At 31.0% G+C, this 24,902-nt stretch overlaps 1 protein-coding gene across 10 annotated transcripts in view; it reads right to left on the reverse strand.

The window, feature by feature from the left end:
- LOC132945932 (rho GTPase-activating protein 21-B) overlaps positions 1 to 24,902 on the reverse strand; it is a 69,718-nt gene that overhangs the window by 15,621 nt on the left and 29,195 nt on the right. For 6 of the 10 annotated variants that reach the window (XM_061015764.1, XM_061015762.1, XM_061015761.1 and 3 more), the window contains 6 exons: positions 12,395 to 12,514; positions 6,342 to 6,605; positions 4,569 to 5,646; positions 3,867 to 3,992; positions 3,484 to 3,576; positions 357 to 494 (listed from right to left, as the gene is read on the reverse strand). In XM_061015764.1, the coding sequence (XP_060871747.1) occupies positions 357 to 494; positions 3,484 to 3,576; positions 3,867 to 3,992; positions 4,569 to 5,646; positions 6,342 to 6,605; positions 12,395 to 12,514 (1,819 nt within the window). The remainder of the gene's footprint in view (positions 1 to 356; positions 495 to 3,483; positions 3,577 to 3,866; positions 3,993 to 4,568; positions 5,647 to 6,341; positions 6,606 to 12,394; positions 12,515 to 24,902) is intronic. The other 4 variants (XM_061015767.1, XM_061015763.1, XM_061015768.1 and 1 more) reach the window with 2 other exon arrangements.

Below are 24,902 nucleotides of genomic sequence, written 5' to 3' on the forward strand. Positions count from 1 at the left end.
TACGTATATTATATCATAATGCTATACTATACATAATACAGTGGTTAGTATTTAGTATATTATCTTATAATAATAATGGTGTATTATACGTGGTACGTGCTGTGTGAATATCAGCGGATCCAATCGATTACTTTTATATGCGTTTCCATGTTGTTTAAATCGATTGTAAATTAATTAAAAGTGTTAAGGCCTCTCAAGTCTCAAGTAGAAAGAAGAAGAAAACAAGGATCATTTTCGTTTTTTTTTTTTTATTATTATTGATGTCATATTATCTTCTTTCTCACTCCCTCTCACTCTCTCCTTCATTTTTTTTCTATCACCACTCTCCATTTCTGTGTAATACACAACAGGCTAACCTTGGCTGGAGCCAGTGGACTGCGCGGCAAAATCGACAGGCCTATCCTTGGGCAGCTCGAGGCGCGTCGGTCGCGCGTTCCGCCGACGGGTTTTTGACTTTTCCGCTCCGTTTTCCATCGGCTTCTGGTTTCGTCGCTCTTCACACAATTATTTTCGTATTATTGACAAACATATTATTATATTATAATAACAATATCATATACAAAAAATCATCATATTTTGAATGACCATGTAATAGCTAGGTACAATAAAATGTATACATGTTATAGGTACATAATATGAACCCTGCACCGTGAACACGACAGAACCCAAATAGAATTTTAATTTTAATTATGGCTTATATGGCTGAATGCGTATACATCCAAACCACGCAAATATCTTTAACCGACATATATAGGTACACCCGAAAACATAATACCTACGTCAGGACCTAGATATATATGGATACATAGCTGGAATAAGGATTTTGTGACAACTTTCTCCTCACCAAACACAATAAAGATAAAGGCAAAATAAAAAAAAAACCAATGCACAAAAACGATTTACGGCCGATTTACAAATGAGGTGTGCATAATGTCTTTGGTCTTTTTTCTCGAAACAAAAAACTAATTCAATGCAAATAATATATTATATTATATTGTGTACTGGCGTAACGTTGGAAAGCAGGTCAAACCAGAAATGATTTTCGAACGTTTTTATTTAGACAATTTCGTTCACAATTGTTTTGTCTAAGACAAAATGGGTACTATCGCTCACAATACAGTATACGTTATAGTTAAACCATATATGTATACAATATATACACTATATACCTACAATATATTCAAGCGTATTATACAAATCTTGAATTAAATCGAAAAAAGAATTATAAAATGTATACGTATAATATGAAATATGTGAAATTTGAAGTGGCATGTAATGGGATATCTGGTAAAGTTGAAAATAAAAATATCAATGTAAATTACGACACACAGAATTCGTGGTTAATAATATTATCAATGTTCAATCAGGTTTACATATTATTATTATGAAGCTGCGCTAACAAAACTGATTCCCGGCAGATGACGGAAATAATGATAACATATTTTATAATATTTTGTAGTAGGTACGTCATTATAGTAATTTACCTACAACTTAATTTCTCTTATTGAAACGCGAGGCAATGAACATAATGTTCCATGGGAGAATAGAAATTCGATTTATTTACGAGCACCCGGCCACCGGGTTATTTTTATCCTTGGCGTAGGTGTTGACAATTTTAAGAGAATAATAATTATATTATGGTATAGCTAATGTCTTAGAAGTTCGAATTAGAGCATAGCTGTACAGCTCGCAACGACATCACTATCGAGAAATTACCAATATATTTTTTTGGAGGGCAACAAATAACAATTGTCATAAATTAATAATTATTATAGTAATGTTAATAATTAATAAATAATTAAATGTTATAGTTTACAAGTTAATTAATACTAGAGTTACTTATCCCGCTCATGGACAATAGGTACAAAACCTTTAAATCCTATACATTTTGTTTTAGACGAAAAATATACAAATTCTATAGAAATTTAAGAAGAAAAACATTTAGCTCCATACGGGTTTTAATGAAATTTTATTAATTTACAAAAATTAGAAAAGCTGTGTCAAGTGCAAGTAAGAATAATCTTATTTTTTAAGTTAACAAAATAGTAAATTTAGTTAAAAACAAAATTTTCAAGGATGATCAACATAATAGATGGTAAATGCTGGTATACTCAGTGTTGGTACTGTCGAGCGCTTTTACAGTTTTCTATAATATGAATCATTATAATCTAAAATTGTTTCGTTATAGGGAGCATAATATTACCTATTATGTATATTACATACACCTACACATAACATAATTATTATATACAATTCACATATTACATGGAAGCCGCACTTACTGACGATGAGTTAAAAAATAACTATGAAATAACAGCAACAACAAAAGCAGTTCGCGAGTTTTTACGTTAATTGGGAAACGTGAGAACACAAAATAATATTATTGATATTACATAATTAACAACTAATAGTAATAATTATATTTTATTCCAACCTAGAAATTTTGGAATTGGTATTCGGGCTCAAAATATTTTAGTAACAGCGGTAATAATTATTAATTATTGTAATGTTAATAATGATATTATAAAAAAATAATACGACGACGGCGTCCACGTCAGTGCTATTTTTATTTCGTACAGTAGTACGGCTTGTGGTCCGCATCTCGTCTACCTGAACAACGCCTTGTGCCGTACAGAGGGAGCTATTTTAAAATACTTAAAAGACGCATAAGCACGCATTACCAGATACCCGGTTTCAAACAGAATTTCATTAATTATTATTTTTGTTATTAATTATTATTATCATTAACATCAACTCAATTTATCAGTTCAAAAAAATTCATCGTGTTCGCTGCAACGGAATTCTCTCTCACTGATACATCTAACTACAGGCACACTGCAGCGTCGTGGCACTGCTGTAAACTAATACCAAGGCCATAATTCATCTACTGTAAACGTTACTGAAACGGAACGAAAAACCATACGATTTGACAGTGGCATTTCGGTAACAACAAAGCCAGTGTTCAAAAAATAGTAATTATACTCTGCATTCTACAATAAATAAATATAGAACTATATTTAAAAAAAAACTAATCTACAACACAAAATATTATATTATATACTACTAAATCGATTGTGTAAAACCATTCTGCTACTGGATAATCAGTTATAATATTTTATATTATAAATTATAATATAATAATATAATATACAGGTGTAAACAATATAATACAGATATAGTATAGTGTATAGAAAATCGAATCACCGGACGGCGGATAGTCGATGCTCACTATAGAGAATAGTTTTGAAGAATGAAGGTACATGAAAATGAAAATATAGATAAAAAAACCCGACTACAGTTTCTCTGATTTAGAGAAGTATCTTAAAAATCAAAACTCAGCACTTGGTGCAAGATATTTAGGTATATGACGTGTATGGCATAATATTGCAGTCATATAACATATAAATATCAAATTAATCATGTAATATTAAACATGATTGTATACTTTAATCTAGCTGGAATATATAGTTTTTACTAGCTCACCTATAATAGTGGGTTTTTTACATGCGGCCAGGTAGGAATCTTGACGCACCACCGGTTTGAAGCGATACGATTCATCTTTAGAAATAGACTCGTCTAGAAAAATAACCCCTTTTTTGTCAAAACACTCCAAAAGATATGGTTAGGTTAAGTATGTAAACAAATAAACAATAATAATAATAATAATAATATAAATATTGGCAATATTGCATGACAGTACACCCTTTTCATGCAAGTCTGAAATCTTATTGTTGTCCGTCCAGCACGATTTAAACCGACACAGTATATGACAAAAGCTCAGAACCAGACAGTAATACACGTTTAATATAAAAGAGCCAAATAATATATATATATATATATATATATATATTGTTCGTACGTCTTACCTTTTTGTGGTTCATATTCTTTGGGAGGATCGCAGTGTATTTTGCTGCTGCCAATCGGTACGATTAGATTCCCAGAATGAAATCCAGCGGAGGGACTAGTGAAAGAGATCGACTTATCAGAAGAACCTGCGTGCAAGAGAAAAGTTATAAAACAAAAATGTATTTGAAAGTTTAATATTCTGAGCGATTGTAAAATCTTCTGAATATTATGATTAGTAAATTGTCTCGGTGGTTAACTTTCCCGGGTCGACTTTTCTACCTGAAGGATACATATTAGGTAGGTATGTAAAATCTTTTCTACTTATATAGTAACGTTAACTTATCAGTCTCAAAAAAGGTACATTTTACATTAGACACCCCTATACAGTTGTATGAAAAATATAAAAATAAGTATGTAAAAGGTGTTGATTAAATTGTCGTAAAATAATAACAAAAAATATAAAAAAATATAATAATATTCATATACAATTTATATGAATAAAACAACTCCCGTCAATGCTTATATAATTTATCTAATTAAACAAAATTACTTGGGAGAGTTGACAATGGCATTTCCTTCAGGTGAAACAAACCTATACAGTTGACCCGGGAGTTTACTATTACCGGATATTTTAGCACCAACAAAACGTTAAAACGATATCCACGTTAGTCGGAAACATTATATATTAATTAATACTTATTATTATTTTTCACTGTACTCACTACTGTAGCTAGTAATCGAATCATCAGTAATCTCTTGATGATCCGCGGCGGCAGATTGTTTTTTATCGGTGTAAAGTTTTTGTTCGTATTCCATTTTTCTCACAGCCACATTAGGAACATTGTGTTTAGACGTTAGTCGGGCCAACTCACTCTTGTAGAAATCTGTCTTGTCGTCGATTTTTCCGCTCTCGAACTGTTTGGCCCTCATGGAAACCACTTGCGGCATGCCTGTCTGTTTCGGGTGATGGTGGTCGGCCGTCTCAGCAGCCGTCGCAGGTGACTTACCAGCGCTGCCGTCCTCGTGTATTTTTCCCAAAGTGTTCACAAACTGTTTGCCTTTAGGCTTGGACGCGGCTGGTGGCGGCTGAGCGGGAGATGACGTTTCCACCGCTGCAGAGCTGCACTCCGGAAATTGTTGCGGCTGGTTGACCGACGACGACGAGAGCGAGGGCGGCCACATGGGCGGCAAAAGTTTTTGTGGCCTGGCATAGAACTCCTTGGCTGGTTGCTGCTGCTGCAGTTGCTGGACCACGGGACGGCGGAGGAACTCTTCCTTCTGTTCGAGGCTTTTTTTTATCCGAGACATGATGACGGGGTCGACGGGCGGCGGTGGCTGCGACGCACCACCGTACTGCAGGTGACGTTGGAGCCGATAATGGGCCGCCGAGTTGTCGGCCGCCACTTGCAGTTGCAGTGCGTCGCGGCACGCCACCCCTATGTCCATGCTGTGTCGGGCGTTCGGATTGTTGGACTGTGCCGCTGCCGGCTTGTTCCGATGGTGAGGGTAGCCGCCACCACTGCCGTTCGTATCGGTGACGGACGACCGCCGGACGCCTGGCGTGCGGTGGGGTGACACGAATCTAGCTGCGGCCGACGTCGGTTTCGTACCACTGACACTGGCACTGCCAATGCCACTAACAGCGCTACGGTGTTGGGGGTGATCCCAGATGGTCTGGTAGATGGGACTGGAATCGCGACCACGGTGATGGAAACGCAATTCACTACCAGATGTCATAGCCGCTTTCAGGCGGCCAGGCCTCTGGTTCGTTTCGGGATTGTGAGCTGTCTCACTGAAATACTGCGTACACACGCCAAATGCACGGTTATTAAAATATAATACATCAAATATCTAATCATACTCTAAATATATCACGGGGATCGGTCCCCTAATCGCTTGGCTCAAGACCCTCCCCCCTTAGAGGCTTCACCATCGATCTTATTTGAAATTTAAAATTTAATATCTGTAACTCAAAATATTTAAAAATAAAATATGTATGGAAGAAAAAAAATATAAATTTGTTTTTTGAATAATTGAGAGTTATAATAATTTTTTATTTATGTTTTGGTATGGCCATGGAAATTATTTCATATGGAACAATATTATGTGGAAGAAAAAATGTAGGTGCCTACAAAATTTTTTTTATAAAATAGAGATATACCTAGTATATAATAGGTTGTAGCACGCGACTATAATTTTATAGTTCTGCGGATGAAAGTCGACGATGAAACGATATAGCAAGGTCTAAAAAACGCAATAATAAATATAATATCTACAGTTGGCTGCAGTATAGACCACACTATATTATTCACGCTATACGCTAAAGTAACTCTTATTTATTATGTATTACTCTTACACCTTTTCTCGTACATAGAATAATTAAATTAGTGAATCGTGCGTGAGTCATAACAATATGTATATAATATGCTAGAATAATAATATATGAGTAGACAACAGTAGACAGTTATACTATATATATATTATTATATACTCACCAACTGTAGAATGTCATTTTCCATGGGCACCACGAGCAAATAGAGATGGCATTGCGTTTGCTGGATGACCTGCACGACGTGTGCGTACGACTTACCGGCCACCGTTTCACCGTTGACGCTGATTATGCGGTCGCCAGTACTGAGACCCGCTACGCTAGCCGGACCGAATTCCCTGACGTGTTTCACAAATATTGTGTCCATCGGTTCGTCAGAATAGGCGCCAGCGCCTTGCCGCAAGCCCAATCGTTCGTCTCCGGCCAACACCTGTGGCCAACATAATACATTATTGGCGGCGAAAAATAAAAAAGGTAATATTGTATAAAGTTAAAATGCCCAACGTTATTAACAATATAGTCAATTCGTTTTTATATATAAATGTGGAATTGCTGTAGGTATATATATATATATATATATATATATAATATGTATTATTATTGTTGAGCCACCACTGTCAGATTTTATAAAAACGAACCGCATAAGTGTGTGCAATGTGTAGAACGAGCGAGGATTGTGTCACAAAAATAAAATATAATATAATATACTATATAGATATAGGTGTATTTACATTTAAGTAGGTACATCGCACATGCACAGCAATATAACAAAATATGATGTTATATAATATATTATTACAAAAACAAAAAAACAGGGTATACTATATATAGGTCACTGTAATGTAGGTATGTGTTAAATTTAATTTAATTCAATGATAAATCAGTGTACGATGAAAAACAATTCTGAACGGAGAGAGTCAGCGGCAGTCAGCCTATATTTCTAGTGATATATTTACCATATTATTATTTTAGTACATTTATATTACTTAAATAGTACCTAATTTATTTTATTATTAGTAGTACGATAGATCGAACTAATTTTTGGCAAACACAAATCGCATATTTTATATAAGAGGACGCTACACCTGGATGTGTTTGTTGCCGTCTTAAAAAATATGTAAAACATATAGCAAAACTGTTTTGGCTAGGAAAAGAACCAAGAAGGCTACAGTCATGTCAAAACTAAGAAACGAAATTTTCACCACATAAAAAGGAGAACTTTGACTGTATATCGTTTTTATTTTTTCGATATCGGAACTTCAAAAAGGTATTAAAGTTTAAAAAACTCAAACAATAATGGATTTTGAAACAATTACAATTTTTTTTGTACAAATTGTATCAAAAAATAAAAACAATATTTCACAGATAATGTTTTGAATTATATTGTACATTAATTTGGAGTCTTGACTATCACTACAGCCCGAGTGGTTCTATCCCGCGAAAAATATATTTTGCTAAGTTGTACATTTGTAAGACGGAGACAACACATGTGGGTGTAGCGTCCTCATAATAATTATAATATTACAAATATAGGTATAGGTGATTCTTTAATCATGAACCACTCATTATTACAATAAGTATTAATGTTTTTGAAAACATTTTTTTTCCATGGTTTCAAGTTGTTACAAAACGACGGTTTTTAAAAAATATATATAATATGATCGGAATGGTGTGGTGCGCGGTTACCTCGCAAAATGTTGGTCCAGCTCATTTAAACTTTAAATACTTATAACTACTGTTCCTAAATTTAATTTTTATGCATCGAAATACTCAGAAAAATATTCTGCTTTCGAAGATTAAATTAATACTATATGTATTATAATATGTTCTCATAAAAAAATAAATAATTAAAAAAAAAAGGTGGATAAGTGGATGTAGCTCTGCTGTGCAATAGGTTAGAAGTGGGTCACTGTAATGGATAGTGTTAAATTTGAATTCAATGATATAATATCATTGTCTAAGAAAAACGATTCTGAGCGAAAACGGTCAGTCGGCCTATGATATTACCAAGTATATTTGATGATATTATTGTGAATAAAGTAATTTATATATAACCTATTTACGTGGAGCCTAAGAGCCTTGTTTTAAATTTTCAATCCTTAGCTATAAAAGTTGAATATTTTATAAATTTTTAACTACAAAATAATTATTAAATAATAAATTTGATAAATATTGTCAAAATTTGAACTTTAAATGCTTATAAAAAAAAATTGTGCCTATGTATTTTTAATATTTTTTAAGTGCTACTAGAACGATATATCAGAAGCCTTATATTAAATTTTCAGGCTTTTTTACCCAACAAATACAATTTTATTGATATTTATAGAAAAAAAAACTAAAAAAATTGAAAACTGACTATGTCCGTAAACAGCTCAAAAAGAGTCAAATTATTTTCAAAATTTTATCGTGTATAGAAAATGCTAATACAAACATTCACTGAAATTTTCGAGTATCTACAGTAATACGTTTTTTTAATTAAAACAAAATAAGAAAATCGTTACATGATATATCGAGTGAATATCAAATGTTGTAAAAATATGAATTTCAAACGCTCATAAAAATTTAATTTGACTTTCTTGTAGACATTTTTTTTTTGATAAAGGTAGACAAACGTATGGATAATCTTGTATTACATTTTCAAATCTTAGATTGAAAAAGAAAATTTTTTATGAATTCTCAACTCAAAATAATTTGTTAATTTTCATGATTTTTCCGTATTTTGTCAAGATTTGTACTTTAAATGATTATGAAAAAAATTGTGAGTATGGATTTTTAATTTTTCTCATCTGCCTTTAAAACAAAATACTAGGAGCCATCTATTAAATTTTCAAGCTTTTTTAAATAACAAATAAAATTTTATTGATATTTATAGAAACAAAAACTAAAAAAATGGAAACTGAAAATGCCCGTTAACAGCTCAAAATAAGTCAAAATATTTGGAAAATGTTATGGTGTATAGAAAATGCTAATATAAACATTCAGTCAAAATGTCATGTACCTACGGTCATTTGTTTTAGAGTTGCACCAAAAACCAAAATCGATTTTCTCGAAAACAGATTTTGCGTAAAAATTCCCGTTTCCCTTAATTTTTCTTTTGTTTTTCACGTCGCGTTTGAAAATTACTGAGAAATTTTTACTTTTAACCCCCCAAAGTACCAACTAGAGTCACTTTCCTATCAGAAAATTTACTGTTGAAGAAATCCAAGCACTTTTACCGTCCTAAAAAGTGATGACAGACACAAAAAAAACACACATCATTGTAAAATCAATACATTCATCGCTTCGCTCAGAATCTAAAATTTTATTGTAAAACCGTTGTCTTGTAAAAACTTGAAACAATGTGAAAAGATATAATCAAAAACATTAATACTTTTTGAAATAATGAGTGGTTTATGATAAAATAATCACCTTGTAAAGTTGTATTTATTAATTATTAACTTAAAAGTCAATAACCGACGTAGCGCGGTTGTTCGTGGTATAATCAAAGGTATCATGGTATAATCAAGTATTTTGAAAATTAAATTGTGTATAGTAAATCTTTAAATAACAATACCTATGTTGTGGTTAAATGTTTCAAGTCCCCTACCTACAAATAATATTCTTTGAATTACAATAAAATAACTAAAACAATTATTTTTCGTTAAAATGTCAAAATTTAAACTTGAAATGTCTATAAAAAAAAGATTAATAGATTTCTGTAATATCAACTTACGATGAACACATTAATAATTTAAATAACTGACTAAAAAAGTGAACTACTGCAGGATAATGGAACATTGCGGGGGGGCTTCAGTCGATGACAAAGATATATTTGTGTATACACTTCTTATAGTGTAGTAACTCTAACAACAAATCGATGAATCCTATAAAGTAACCTACGAGCCACTTAGTAATATCCGATATAATTACATAGATATTGGTTTTATAATGAGTGTACAATGTGTAAAACAAAATAAATCCACTACCTATTACCCATTTGTTATAAGCTTGCGATACTTATTGAAATTCAGTTTACATTACACAGGTTCTAGATTCTCTAACAACATAATTTAATCTAAACAAATATAATATGATCCCGTTGAAACATAATACTATAAGTACTAGCTACACTTTTATAGCCGTTAATGATTTATTACGAAAAAAAAGCTTTTAACATATTTTTTTTATTAATGCACTTCCAAATAAAAACATACATATTATAAATGGTTTGGATGAATTAATTTTTTCTATAATTCGACCTGTTCGTATGCACTAAGCGTTAATTTTTTAGCATTAACAACGGAGAAGCGTTCCAAAAAAAAAACATAAATATATACTATACCTATATAGGCAGTAGGTAGGCGTATTTAGTTCCTACGTCTTATTTTGGCTACAGGTGGTGAGAGCCCATACATCCCAAAGGATACACACACACAAGAAAATAATAAGCAATTCTGACGATGTCAAAAATACATTTTGTAACCAAAAATAATTGGCAACCAGGTGAAGTATCTCACGAAAAAAAGACATTACGGATATATAAAATTAAATGCGGTGAGACAGTGAATAAAACATATATAGTATACACTGTGTGAGGTGTGACAATAGATTAGCCAATAATAATAATAATAATAATAAAAAAAAAAGCCTAGCAGAACTTTTGGTCTATATAATGTGTATGTATAGGTGCTCTACAGCGATTAACAAGCAAAAAATTGCTTGTGATTTTTCTTTTTATATAACTTATCCTAACCAATGTGCATTTTTGGTGTTTAAATAGCTTACTTATAAAAAAAATATTAAAAATATACGTTTAGTTATTTACTGCAGTATTAAATGAAAAAATATCACCAAATCTTACCATAATAATATCATCCTATGCAAAGTTTAAATAAAACGATGAATTTTTCTTATAAACTAATATTCGAATGTTTTTTTTTATTATATAAATTGTAACATTTATAACTTTACAGCCCATACAATTTTCATCTGAAAACTTGGCACAAAAGTTATATTATGTACATAATGTTTATTAATATACATACATATGTAGGTATATTATACACAATTTAAAAACTATTGAACGTTTCATAAAAGAAGGTTTACATTTAATTTATTTACATTTCCATTTATTCTTTTACAGCATTGTGAAGTTTATACAATATATAAACGAACTGAATTTTCAAATGTTTCTAAACGTATACAATTGTACAACATGACAATGCTTAAAAAAATCTGATGTAAAAAGGTTATAGAAAAACAATCATTTAAAATATATGATTAACACCAAGATATTATGTATATATTTATAGTTATTATTGAAAAAAAATGTTTATTGAATTAGATACTCGTATATAATTTGATTTTTCAACACTAAATCGAGTAAAATAAAAGTAAGTCTGGTGGTATATTGCATTTATAAAGCTATATCAAATAGATACGACTAGAATTCTTATATTTTATATAACCTATCTTGTTGTATACATAATTCAAATGTAACTGTCATCGTACACGAGTATATATGACCAAATGAAAATATTCTTAGTGTTTAAATTAAATATTTTTTATTAGGTGACGAAGAAAAACGACCGACTTCATGATACCAAAATTGCTGTTTGTGCATTAGTACATATTTTTATATTTTACACGTCTGTTATTCAATTTCAAAATATTTAAAATAATACCGGAATGCAGTAATTAGTTAAAATTACTGAAATAAACGCGTCCGTTGGATCCAAAGCTATAACACGGCATATATAACTATTGTCGCATACTTGCATGGCTATATATTTAACATATTTAATATTGAACATCAAAAATTATAGGAAAATGCAGAAAAATCAGAAAAAGAATTAGACATGTAAATTGTTTTTGCAAGTATAGGCTCACAGTAGTAAAAATATCAGTACCTAGCTAAATTTTTTTTAACTGTACATTCAATTATCGCGTTTATGTTACTATACTTGAAGTGAGTATCTGGTCAAGGTTAAATGTGTAATTACTTAGAATTTATACTATAAAAAGGCCAACGAAGGCAGTTTATATATTATAAAGAAAAATAATTTAAAAAAAAGTTCAAATGAGATACATATTATATTGCTCATGGTAGGTAAGTTTTCTATACTAACGTGTTATATAACGTATAGGATTAATTTAATTGAATTGGTGATTCTCTAGAGTATTGAGGTACTTATATAATATATATGTATAGTACATAATAATATTATGTATTGTGCTTACCAGATACGATTCGGGTGGATAAACGATGAAGTGGCGCAACGTGAAACCGAATCCATTTTCTGACCGGCGTATAAATAGTGATCTGGGACCACCAGCTCTATGTTCTCCACGGTTTTGGCCCTGTAAAAATAAAATGAAAACAATTCAAAATCTTAAGCTACATACGGAATACTATCCATACAATACAAATATTTTGTAAATATTAGGTAAAGACGTTACTCATATATTATATTATTAATAATAAACACTGCTAACTAAAAATATAACTAATGTAACTAAAACATTTCTTCTAGAAGACTATACCTATTATTCAATATATTCCGCGGGTCCTTGAAATGTCATAGTGTTTGGGTACAATATATAATACGTATATAGAAATAAAATATTAGCAATAATACGTCGTAGTTGCTTTATCTTGGTGTTTGCGAGATGTATATATGAACGGGGTCATTCGTGATCGTTTAACAAATAAATAATATTAATTCAAGAAGAAGTAGAAAATACTTAATAGAAATTATTACTTAGTCTTTAAAACTGTTATGTTTTTTATGTCTACAGACATATAGTAATTAATATTTTATTATAATTTTATCATGGTGAATTTTTCAAAACTCTATAGACCATGTATTACAGTTTTATAAGATTTTTTTATAAAATTGAATATGTAATTAGTATGTACAACAGATACAGTAGGTACTTTAACTGTATAGGTTACTATTCATACTATATATACAATACGTATAGTTGTATGCATTTTAAAACTAAATTTGATTAACAGTCTCGCCAAACACGGCTATACAACTTATTGACAAGATGGGCCGTATATTTTATATAATTACAATTTCGTATAAATGTTAAATATGTCATTAACTCGCATTATACTGATCGATAGCGATCAATGTAAGTATAACAAATACAACATTTATTTTATTACAGCGGAGGTGTGCGACAGAATCCTGTCCTTTTATGGACGAATATGAATATGAGTCGAAACCAGATTCTAGCACAGAATATAATATACCCAATCAAATGATACTGAAACAGTGAAACCACTACCTATATAGATCTCATTATTCGCCATGTAAGGTACCATGTCTCAGAAGTGAACAACATTTGTTTTTCAAACACACTAATACGAAGTGAACGTTGAAAACACAAGATTTTTCATATTTTATATTTTTTCAAAATTAATTTTTCAAATATCAATATGACAGTGACGTTAATAATATTCGATACATGTCTGATAGAAACAAATTCTGTTAAACGAATAAAAGTAAACGGATTTTTATGTTACCACACATATTGAAACTACTCACGTGTTGGCGTTATTATTTTATATATTTTAGACTTCGAGGATAAAAAGGATTTTTTAGTTTCTTACCATAAATAATAATGTAACCGTTGCATAATTATTAAGTTATAATATTGTTATGACGAAGTTAATGTGTATGGTAAACCAGGTCTTTAAAACGCTATATTATGGTGTGTGCCGACTGCCGACATTTTTACCATCAGATGTTTGTCTTAGGTTCAAACGAAATATAATTTTTTAACGGATCTTTGTGACTATATTCATGTATTGGTCTAAATTCAACATTTTTGGATTTATTTTAAAACTATGATCTGGTAATTTAATTAGATCATCCAATTTAATATTGGGCAACTATAACTTTGTTCAAGATTCAAGTAAAATAGGTACTTTTAAATTAAAATAGTAAGGTTGTTAAATTCGATTAATATCGTAAAATACTAATAATAACAATACAAGTATAACAACATTAACAGGTACTTGTTCTCAGTGGCGTATACATAACTTTTGTATGGGGGGGGGGGGGGGGATCAGTTGCAAACAAATTATTATGGAACAAAAATACCTAAACCTAGGTATGTGCACATTTAAATACCTAATAAATGATAAAACATATATATTCAATACATTTTATTTTAAATTCTACAAGTAGTTATATGTAGTTATGACTTGTTCGTACAACTGACATAATATTTGTGGTTGTTTTTTGTTTTTAGATAATAATATTTATTATTTAAGCTATTTTTAGCTATTTTTATATTTCTTTTTCTAATGTATAGGAAAATGTACCTATTATTATACGCACGGACATGCGGGCGTCGTCTCCGCCGCGTTGATATCGGTGACGGTGGCGACTGGCGACGGCCCGTGGCTGGTCTGCCACATATTATTATCTTATAATAATTTATTATACATTTATACTTGTATATATAATATACATATTATCAAATATCACATAATACGATTATATGAATATGAAATAAATATATGATTACTGATTAATATTAAGTAAATTATTTTTAATTAATTGTTGAATGTGTTAAAATAAAAATTTACAAAAAATCCTTGCCATTTTTTTTTCCTTGTAATTTCCTTACATTAAGTCATTAAGAATACTATTTTATAAAATTTAAAAAAAGGCCTATTGGGGGGGGGGGATCTGACCCCCACATCCCCCCCTTGTATACGCCCCTGCTTGTTCTTATACTAACTATAATAATAATTCAATCAAATAATTGTGTAAATAAAAAATATTTGTTGTCAGAATTTATACAGAATTGTTGTCAAATTCTAAACAATAGACATTCAAATAGTCCCTGGCACGGCATCATTTATAAATAAGGGTATTATCAATAACTGTGTTATGGGTTTATGTCCGAGTTCCCTCTCCTCGATGTCCCTGGGAATAGAATCATTTCCATGAGGATAAGTAAAGCGGCGTCACACCAATTAATAACACTATTAATCATCGCCAGTGGTGACTGTACCGACGATAAAAATCATCATCGATCTCGATTTCATGTATTACGATTTGAACGTTCGTCACATGGAGCAAACGTATATGAACGGTTGACGACTAAAGTGAATACAATGTATAAAAAAAGAATTTTGTACATAATATTCGTTATAGTTTTTATGCGTGTAGGAATGCACACCCACCGCATAGATTTTTACCTTTTACGTCTAGGGTGGGAACTTACATTAGTACCGTATTTCCATCCTCCACTTACATACTCTCACTCTTTAGAGCTGTAGCTTCTTTTTTCCATTCCTATTGCAATAAAATAAGCACGTGATGATCATTTGGAGCCTTTTCTGCCTCACCATATTCTATAATACATTTGTACGAATTCGATTTCGATAGTTTTCAGCTCTGAATTTCACTCAGAAAGAACGATATTCACGACCGAAATAATATTTGCTGGAAGATCTATATTATGGTACAGAGGCGATAACGATCTGCAAGTACTCACAATTTTATTAAATTATAAAATAAAATAAAAATATTATTACTACTATTTATTATTTACAACCATTCCGTTGACCGTCTCTTCATACTCGTCACTCATTCACTCGCATCTAAGCATCTTAATCCCAGCAACAGTAATAAAATGAAAGAACTCGATGATGATTATTATTATTATCAAGAGTTCTGAGCGCATGCGTGCGCACAAACGCATCACGCACTGACGTCTGACACACGTACACAGTTAGTAGTTGTCATAAATATAACTCTGGCTAAAGCAACACGCGTGCCCTCGCGCTCGGCGGCAGCGTGCCGTTCGGTATACTATAATATAATATTATGTATAACTTAATATAATATATTATACAGAGCGATTCATCAAGCATGCCGACCCTCATATTACCATTAATAATGAATTTAATGAAATTATAATTTTTCGAATTGTAACTTAAGAGGATGTCAGCGCACTATTAGTTTTCTCTCTCTCTGGCCCACGCGCAACATAGACAAAACACATTAACGCAGAATCATTTTTTCCATATTTTTATGTAATCTTTGAGTAAAATCATCCATTACAAAAAAGATAGAGAATAATATTTTTGAGGGAATGACATATCGATTTTATATTTCATTGTTATTTGACTTTGTATTCGACTTTCAAAATAAACAAAAAAATGTTGTAAATTTAAATTATGTTTAAATTGTTTTGAGACAATATTTAGACAAACCGATATGCCATTCCCTCAAAAATATTATTCTCTAACTTAAAAAACACTTAATTTTTGTACAATTTAAGGAGAGTCCTGTGGGCTGTGCCTATACCAACTTTTTTTCTAATAAAAATCACTTTTAACCAATCAATTGAAATCAGGTAAATTTTTTGATAAAATTTGAGATATCCAAATCGAAATTCAAATGGGTAGTTTTTGAGTTAATTAACCATGAAAACATTTTTAGAAGATATGGTGGCTATGATTTAAAAATTATAGATATAGGTACTATTCGTTCGTTTTTATTTATTAAGATACATCATCATCTCTTTACAGTAAAACAGATAGGTTCACATTAAAAAAAGAAGTTTGTATCGACACAGGACCACATATTATATGATATCTAAAAATCAAAATAATTGAAAATATAATCGTAATGTATACTTAAAAATAAATCAGAATATTTTGAATAAATTATTGAAGGAAAAATGGGGGTGGTATGCTTGGTGAAATATTTTATTATTATTGTTGTAGTGGCGCACGAACACGTTGGAGGTGCATAATATTATTTTGTCACGCGGTTGTTTTCACAATTTTATTATTATCACACGGCGGCGACGGTGGAGGATAGTTGATTTGCACACGTACTTTATGCACTCAAACGCACGCGTGTATAATAATATTAGAACTATATTATGCAGCTTAATGCCGACCGGCACCAATCCGCCTACCGTTACTTCCTCTTCTGATGACCAGCCAAATAATCGCACGGAATTTCCATTATTATTTTCACTGTAATAATATAATATTGTGCATTTCGTTCGTCAATTGTCGCCAAATCCCCTTCCCGTCACCACCACCCAACGACCCAACGACAATCGACCACACGTCCGCATCACGTTTACCCCAGTGGAGAGATGCATATAAAAATAATATACTACACAATGATAATAATATAATGGTATACGAATAAAATATTATAACTCATAATAATAACATAATTATGGAGTACGCGAAACCGCGACCACAATAACGACCGACAGGTACACGTTATCATTATGTTCAGCTGCAACCTACGACCAAAATTGCTTGGATATTTTACTCAACACGTGAAATTACAGCCAATAAAAAATAATATAAATTATATAATTGTTTACCGCCATATTTTAATGCAATTTGTTTTGTGCGTATGTATAATATAAGAAAAATAGCAACACACCTGCAATCGGCAATAATAATAAAATAACACCAATAACTTCAACACCAAATAATAAACTAGACTGGTCGAATTTTATTTAAATACATTATACGTGCAACATGCTACGTGGCGATGATGATAATATTTAGGTAGGTATAAGCTACAAACATTTATGAGAATAATGCCATATTACTCCGGGAAAATAACAACAACAAATCTGACAGTTTTGGATATTGGATTTTTTTCGTGGGTTGATTGTTTTATTTTTATTAAAAATACATAAGAACATGTGAACATTTACCATCTATAATATTTAAAATAATAAGAAAATGTATGTGGGATTACAGAAAAAACTGTATGACGGGATGGAAGACATTATTACTCCAGATTGTTTACTCTAGATACTTATGTAGGGAGACCAAGCAATGTGCAAACGGCTCAACCTACATGTGCGGTCCACAAAAAATAGGTACTTATATAGGGACTTGCACAGTATGGAATATATTTTGGTTTCAACGTCACGTCACTGGGAAATGTAATATAATATTAGATATTATATACTATCCACAAAACAATGAAGACAAATAATCGACATCGATGCAATTGGATTATTATAATTAATAGAACATGGTGCTTAACGCGTATATGCAGTACATAAATCGGGACGGATCCTATATATAGGAGTGTCGAGGCGGAAGACGAATGAGTCAGATGAAAGTGAACAAAGATGATGTATTTTAAATCACGAGTGTACGGTTTAACGGTTCACACCCAGACCCAAAGCAGTGACTGAGTTTAGACTTGCGTACACACGAGAATCATCATGTATATATTTATTGTAGTATACTGTAGTCTACTGTGACTAAAATAAAAAACCGTTTAAGTAATTCATTGATGAAAAAGAATAAGTGTCGTTAGTTAGTTGGTTACATTCAGTTTTTACTTGTGAGATTTATAATTATTAATTATCGTGAAAAAATTAATACATGAAATTAAAATATGATTATACTCATGCCGTGTCGAGCTTTCGGGTTGTATATTTTGTATACTTGTAATTTGTATATATACCATGATATAAGAAAAAAAGTTATTTATTTAAGACTTAAACAAGTGTTATTTGTTTATTTTTCAATGCTATTATTATATAATATAATTATCCAACGAATATTTTTCAAATAGCATGCAATGCATAGAAGTAAGAACGGTTTCTTGTATAATATATAAATCACCAAAGAATAATATTTTGATGATAGTATATCGACTAAAAACAACCTCTTCGAGAATTTAATGGCTCATAGTAATAATTGATGCACATTTCAATAGAATATTAAATTTATATTAATGTACACGTTTACGATCAATACACGTTTATAACTCAATAATAAATATTAAAGAACTAATAAATTGTACGTTCAATTATTAATGAACGTGTATAAAATTAAAAAAAAAATTCATCACATAGGTACAATGTTTAATAAATTTTAAATAATAACATATAACACGCACATTATAGTATAAATTGAATCAGTATGTTTGAAATTGAAGCATAAAACATAGGATATGGTGGTTACCTACATGATTGCCGTACTATGTATAAGCAGTACAGATTTGCTTAACACGAATCGTCTGCAGTTATAAGTAAAAATTATAATACTGCAAATAAGCTGGTACACATCATCATAATATAATATCTAAGTGCGTAAAACAACTATACATATAAATAATATTTAGTAATAATAATAATAATAATAATAATAATAATAATAATAATAATAATAATATATTATAATGAACACGATTTGCACGATTGTGGACGGTGCAAGGTGGTATGGTGACTTGAACGCGCGTTCTCCGACACAATATTATTATATAGATACACAAACGCAGCGTAACACAATAATAATATTCAACTACACGCAGAATATCCCGAGGTGTAAGATTTTATCGTATAAAGGGGCTTTTAAAATGTGACCTAGTTAAAGAATATATTATGTACATAAATATATTTTTTTTTAAATTACTTTCATTGAATAACCTCGAAAATTCCTGCACGGCAATTTTTGTTTTACAAAACGCACAAAAAATATATAATAATGCTTTTCTAAATTGTTTTTAAAATGATTATTGTTTTGATCACGAGTATAATAGAAAAACCAATAATATATAATTTCGTAAAACGAATTATCGATGGCGGACGTTATTATAGCAAATACACGACAACATATTTTGGAAAACATTACTTATGCTGGCTGCCGGGTTTTGACGTGGATGGGTTTGACACACACACACATATACACACACTAATGTGTTTTGGCAGCCACTCTATAGCCGTTCATAATAAATCGGCTGCTGGCCAGGAGGCGGATGATGATTACTGACATGCGGAAAAAAATCAACGTTTAGCCAGCCATAACTCGTTGATGGTGTTCGGTGGTGGGTTCGGCTTTACAAGCAGCGTTACATATTATTATTATTTCATTATTCGAATGTAGAAAATAATAATATATTACATTTTTTTTTTATTTGACATTCGTCGTCGCTGTTGTCTTTGCAAACAACCATGCAGCGACGACGTGTCTGTTTAAAAAAAAAATAAGACCAACAATAGAATATCTATACATTTATAAAAAAATAATTAACGAATTTCTCTTTTCACATCGATACCCAATTATAATTATATATAAATATACAAGTAATATACGCAAATAAAACCAGTGTCGTCTGCGGTGCACCACTGTACAGTATCTTTGTAATTGTATATAATAATATTATTGTGATCACTATTCAAAACAAAAATAATATTTGTCATCTATATAATATAATAATCACGATAACAAATTCACGTCGAGTGTTACTGCTGGGTAGCTACTCCCCTCACGCTGTCAGTCATTGTAAATTCCGCTCATATGCTCATTGTAAATAATATTACAGATTGTATACCTTCGAATAAATGTTAAAAAAAAGAAAAAAACCGATAACGAATATAGGTATTAATAAATTGTATCTATTACCTAAAGAGTATAGTTATATTTTTTTTTACGCTATGAAATAGATATATTATACGGTTACAATTATTTTTGACACATATAGAAGTTAGGTATATTTGAAGAGTGGCGGGTAGAACTTTTTTCAAACAGTTGAATTTTACTATACTTATCCATCGTCATATTATAATAACCCATGAATTCAGAATTATGCAACTACTATAGTTAATATATTAACTATATATGTGAGATGTCCCAAAAATGCTTTCCAGTAAAGACTGAGTTCGACTGAGACTGAGAAGAGTTGGTCAACTAGTATATCAGTAGCAAGGCTAAAATATGCATGTTTTTTTATTTAATTATACATAGTAATCACGGGCTATTTTTTTTTATAGCATCAATCATGTGATATTGTGATGACCAGACACACGGGTCATAAAAAGTATTCTAAACGATTATTAGGTATAAACCGTACAGTTCATCTTGGTGTCATAACCGCGACCGTTACAATTTAAAAAAACACTGGTATAAAAACTACATTATTTTCAATATAATATAGTTTTTGGATCACTGTATTTATTTAATCGTAATGGTTGCTGAGTGCCAAGATGAACTGGACGGGTTATAATATTAATCTAATTTATCGAATGGGCCCGTTAAAAATCAAAATAAATATATATAGATATTATACTATTCTTTATGTCTACTTTGCTTCTGCAGGTATATTTAATTATAATATGTATATTGTATACACTGTACCTAATAGTGAATAACACTTGGCTGCAGTAGGTACTTAAATAAACTATACGGCATATGTTATATAGAATCTTATAATTATTCAGATACTACACTCCATATTAATATTGTTTAAAAAAGTAAATACTGCACAAATGAAAAACGTGACTTCAACCATAAAAATCATACTGTTACTCAAATCAAATATTTTTTGAGTGATTACATAACCGATGTTCTAATGGTGCAAAATTTACTCTTCGCATTGTAATTTAACAAAAATTAAATATCAAAACATTTTTGGAAGCAAAACTCTTATTTGTAAGCAATTCGTCTATTTCTTTGTATGAATGGGCTACAGTTATCCACCTATAACTCACTGATTAAGAACAAAGATCTATTCTTTTTACTCATTATCAGGTTTGAACTCAGTACTTAATTTGAGAAATAATATAATATAACGACCTAGGTAAACGTTATAGTTGGTATATACTTAACGAAAAAATTATCATTAATTATGAATTATATGGTCAGCGTCGAAAATCATATGTGATTATTACTGATTAATATGCGATATATTATATATTCTATTATACGACACAATTCGCGGAACTCATGTTTATACACTTTAATATATTATATTGTTGCTACTCTATATAAAGACTATATGTATATACCAGGTAGGTACGCTCAACGAATTCGTGATCGACAAAAAAAAACTACGTATTCATTTATTTGTCTTGTACACACACACAAAATAAAAGTATAAAACTAGAATTGAATCAATACTATACACGCCACGATGATTGACAAGTATATGACTCGAAGGTCAGACACGACATTACCATATTATATTATTTTTGGGACAATGGCGCAGCGGCGGCCACACGCGCACATTCGCTTAAATTTCGATGCATTTGGACTAGATATATTATAGATACACTCGATGTGTTATAATGTAATAATTTAAACAGGTTGTAATTATTGAAACGAGGGCGCCAGGTGCAAGTAGATGATGGCTACATTTGAATGATATTTTATAGGACCCAGGCGCATACACGGGTACATAATTGACACAATACGTTTTCTGGAGTACCTTAATAACGGTAGGTGACAGTTGATGTAAACTTTTAAGCATAAAAAAATAAAAACAATTCAAAGACCGAAAAACGAAGAGAGAGAGAGAGATAGACGGCAGAATTACTCCAAGTTTTTTTTTCTGCCAGAGAATGATGGGCGGTTTTGACAGACATCGAAAAGGAGGACACGGATTTTCGGCCTATAATCGTCGTGTGCGTATAACGGAAGGCTGCCGAAATCGTGTCGAACAATATCGTATTATAATTTATAAAATTATTCTTATTTAGTCGGAATAGCAGACTACCGCACGTCATCTCATCGTTGTGTGATGTCGATCGTCGATGGAACGTATTTTTAAACAAAAACGGTACATTTATTAAAAATAATTAATATAAAATTTTAGTCAATATTATACGGCTATACCTATCTAGATACAAATAGCGAGCAGCGTATAATTAAAATGCGACCAATAAAAAAAATAGGTGAAAAATAATCATGACAAGACTACCGTAATACTTAACTCTAGCTATATAAGAAAACGGTTTTATAATTATGTCGTATAGGATACAGGTGTATAAACAAAAATATAAGCGGCAACGGCAGTACGCCGCCAGTATCCATCCGAGCGGGCGTTGAAATCGCGGTCCGTGTCACCGCCGCGACGCCAGACGAACGGGACCGCGTGGCGCGTAGTAAAATAATGTATTTCCGCTGTGAATAAAATTGAGATGTTCCGGCACCGCCGTTTCTGCGCTCCGATTGATTTTTGCGCGAAAATGAGCAGGCCACGTCGTTTTGCGCTTGTAAATAATTTCCGATTAACCTAACACGTCTACAATATACGCGCACGCGCACATACATATAAACGAATTTTATGGTAATGTTTTTTTGTGTTTCGAACGAGAAAACTCTGCTGTCACGGTGTTTGGCGGTGTTATATCGCATACAAAAGTCGCGGTCGAATCGAAACTGTGTCAAGACGAAAATAACGGCAGGAAGCTATATTTTTTATACATTTTATATTATATTATGGTACGCACGAATGGTTTTCGTTTGGTTTTTCACGCACGTTTGTATGTGTGTGTGTACTGTGTACATCAAGGTGAATCTATAACTGTGGTGAACACTGCACACACGCTAACATCCGACCGCCTTCTACACGGTTTACAATACGCATAGTATACATGATATTGTACATAGGTAGGCACCCAGATTGGCCATTAGGTACTCGTAATTTATACAAAATTGCTAGAATATTAAATCTATTAATAAGATGGCGTCGACTGTCCGTTAGCTTTTTAACAATTATTACATTTTAAAGCGAGAATTGAGCATTACACATACAAATTTAAATATCATAAAAATTAATTGTACAAACATAGATAGTATTATGTACTCGGCTTTAAACTTTATAATAGGTCGAATCGCTCTATACCTACGTATAATAACGATACAATGTTGGTTCTGCTGAGCGAAAATTTACCATGTTGCGCTTGGGTCAGAGGGTGAAAACAAATAGTGCCTGACACCTTATACCTCTTAGCTACCACTAATGATTCTTCGTCGATTTAAGTATTAAAATATGATTACTATTTTTAAATTCCAAAATAATTTTGATTGATGAAAACGTTGTCTATACATACAATAGCATATTATTATAAGTGATTTATATATTTTATAAGCTACATCATGTATGAAGTAGTATGTTGTATGAACTTACTAATGTAGGTACTGTGTAGGGCTTATATACTTCGTCAGTCAAGGTACTCGTGTATTATAATATTCATATTTTATATTCAACAACTAGCCAGCAATCCACATTTTTCTAAAGTAAATATTCACATGATTAATTATTTATTGACATCTCAAATTAAATTCAGTTAATTTTCACGATTAAAAATTTACTGTTTTTTTGTTTTTATTTTGTGACTTGAAACATAAGTTTATAGGTTAGGTATAGGTTTAGCATAGGACGTACCTATAGAAATGGAAATTTAGATAAACACACTTTTTTACCATTAATTTAAATATTATAAGTAATAAGGAATTTTATAACATATGAGATATATAAGTACATATTCATTTATTTTACTACTTGATAAACACATAAAACGCTTTGTTAACAACGAACATAATATGTATTTTATACTTTATAGGCATTAGGTAGTACACAATATTTTATAATAAAATTTGTTTTTTATCATTGAACATTTTTTTTTTAACAATTGTGATTAATACATTTAATGTCTTCTGGTAAATATATTTTGTACAAATAAAGAAAAGTATTGACATCAAAATATATTTAAAAATAAGTTAAAAATAATTTACACAAGCATTTAAAAATATTAGAAATACAATACGATATGCATGCCTCTATGCCAGACACCAGTATACTAACATATAAACACCATAAAGTAGTTAAAACCGTTAAAATGTCAAATATTTAAGTAAGTATAGGTATAGTAGGTATATACTATACTAATAAAATATGCTACATACTATTCAATCACATAAAAACACGGTTGCCAA

This window comes from Metopolophium dirhodum, chromosome 5, assembly GCF_019925205.1.
Source record: "Metopolophium dirhodum isolate CAU chromosome 5, ASM1992520v1, whole genome shotgun sequence".
Classification (NCBI taxonomy): Eukaryota; Metazoa; Arthropoda; class Insecta; order Hemiptera; family Aphididae; genus Metopolophium; species Metopolophium dirhodum.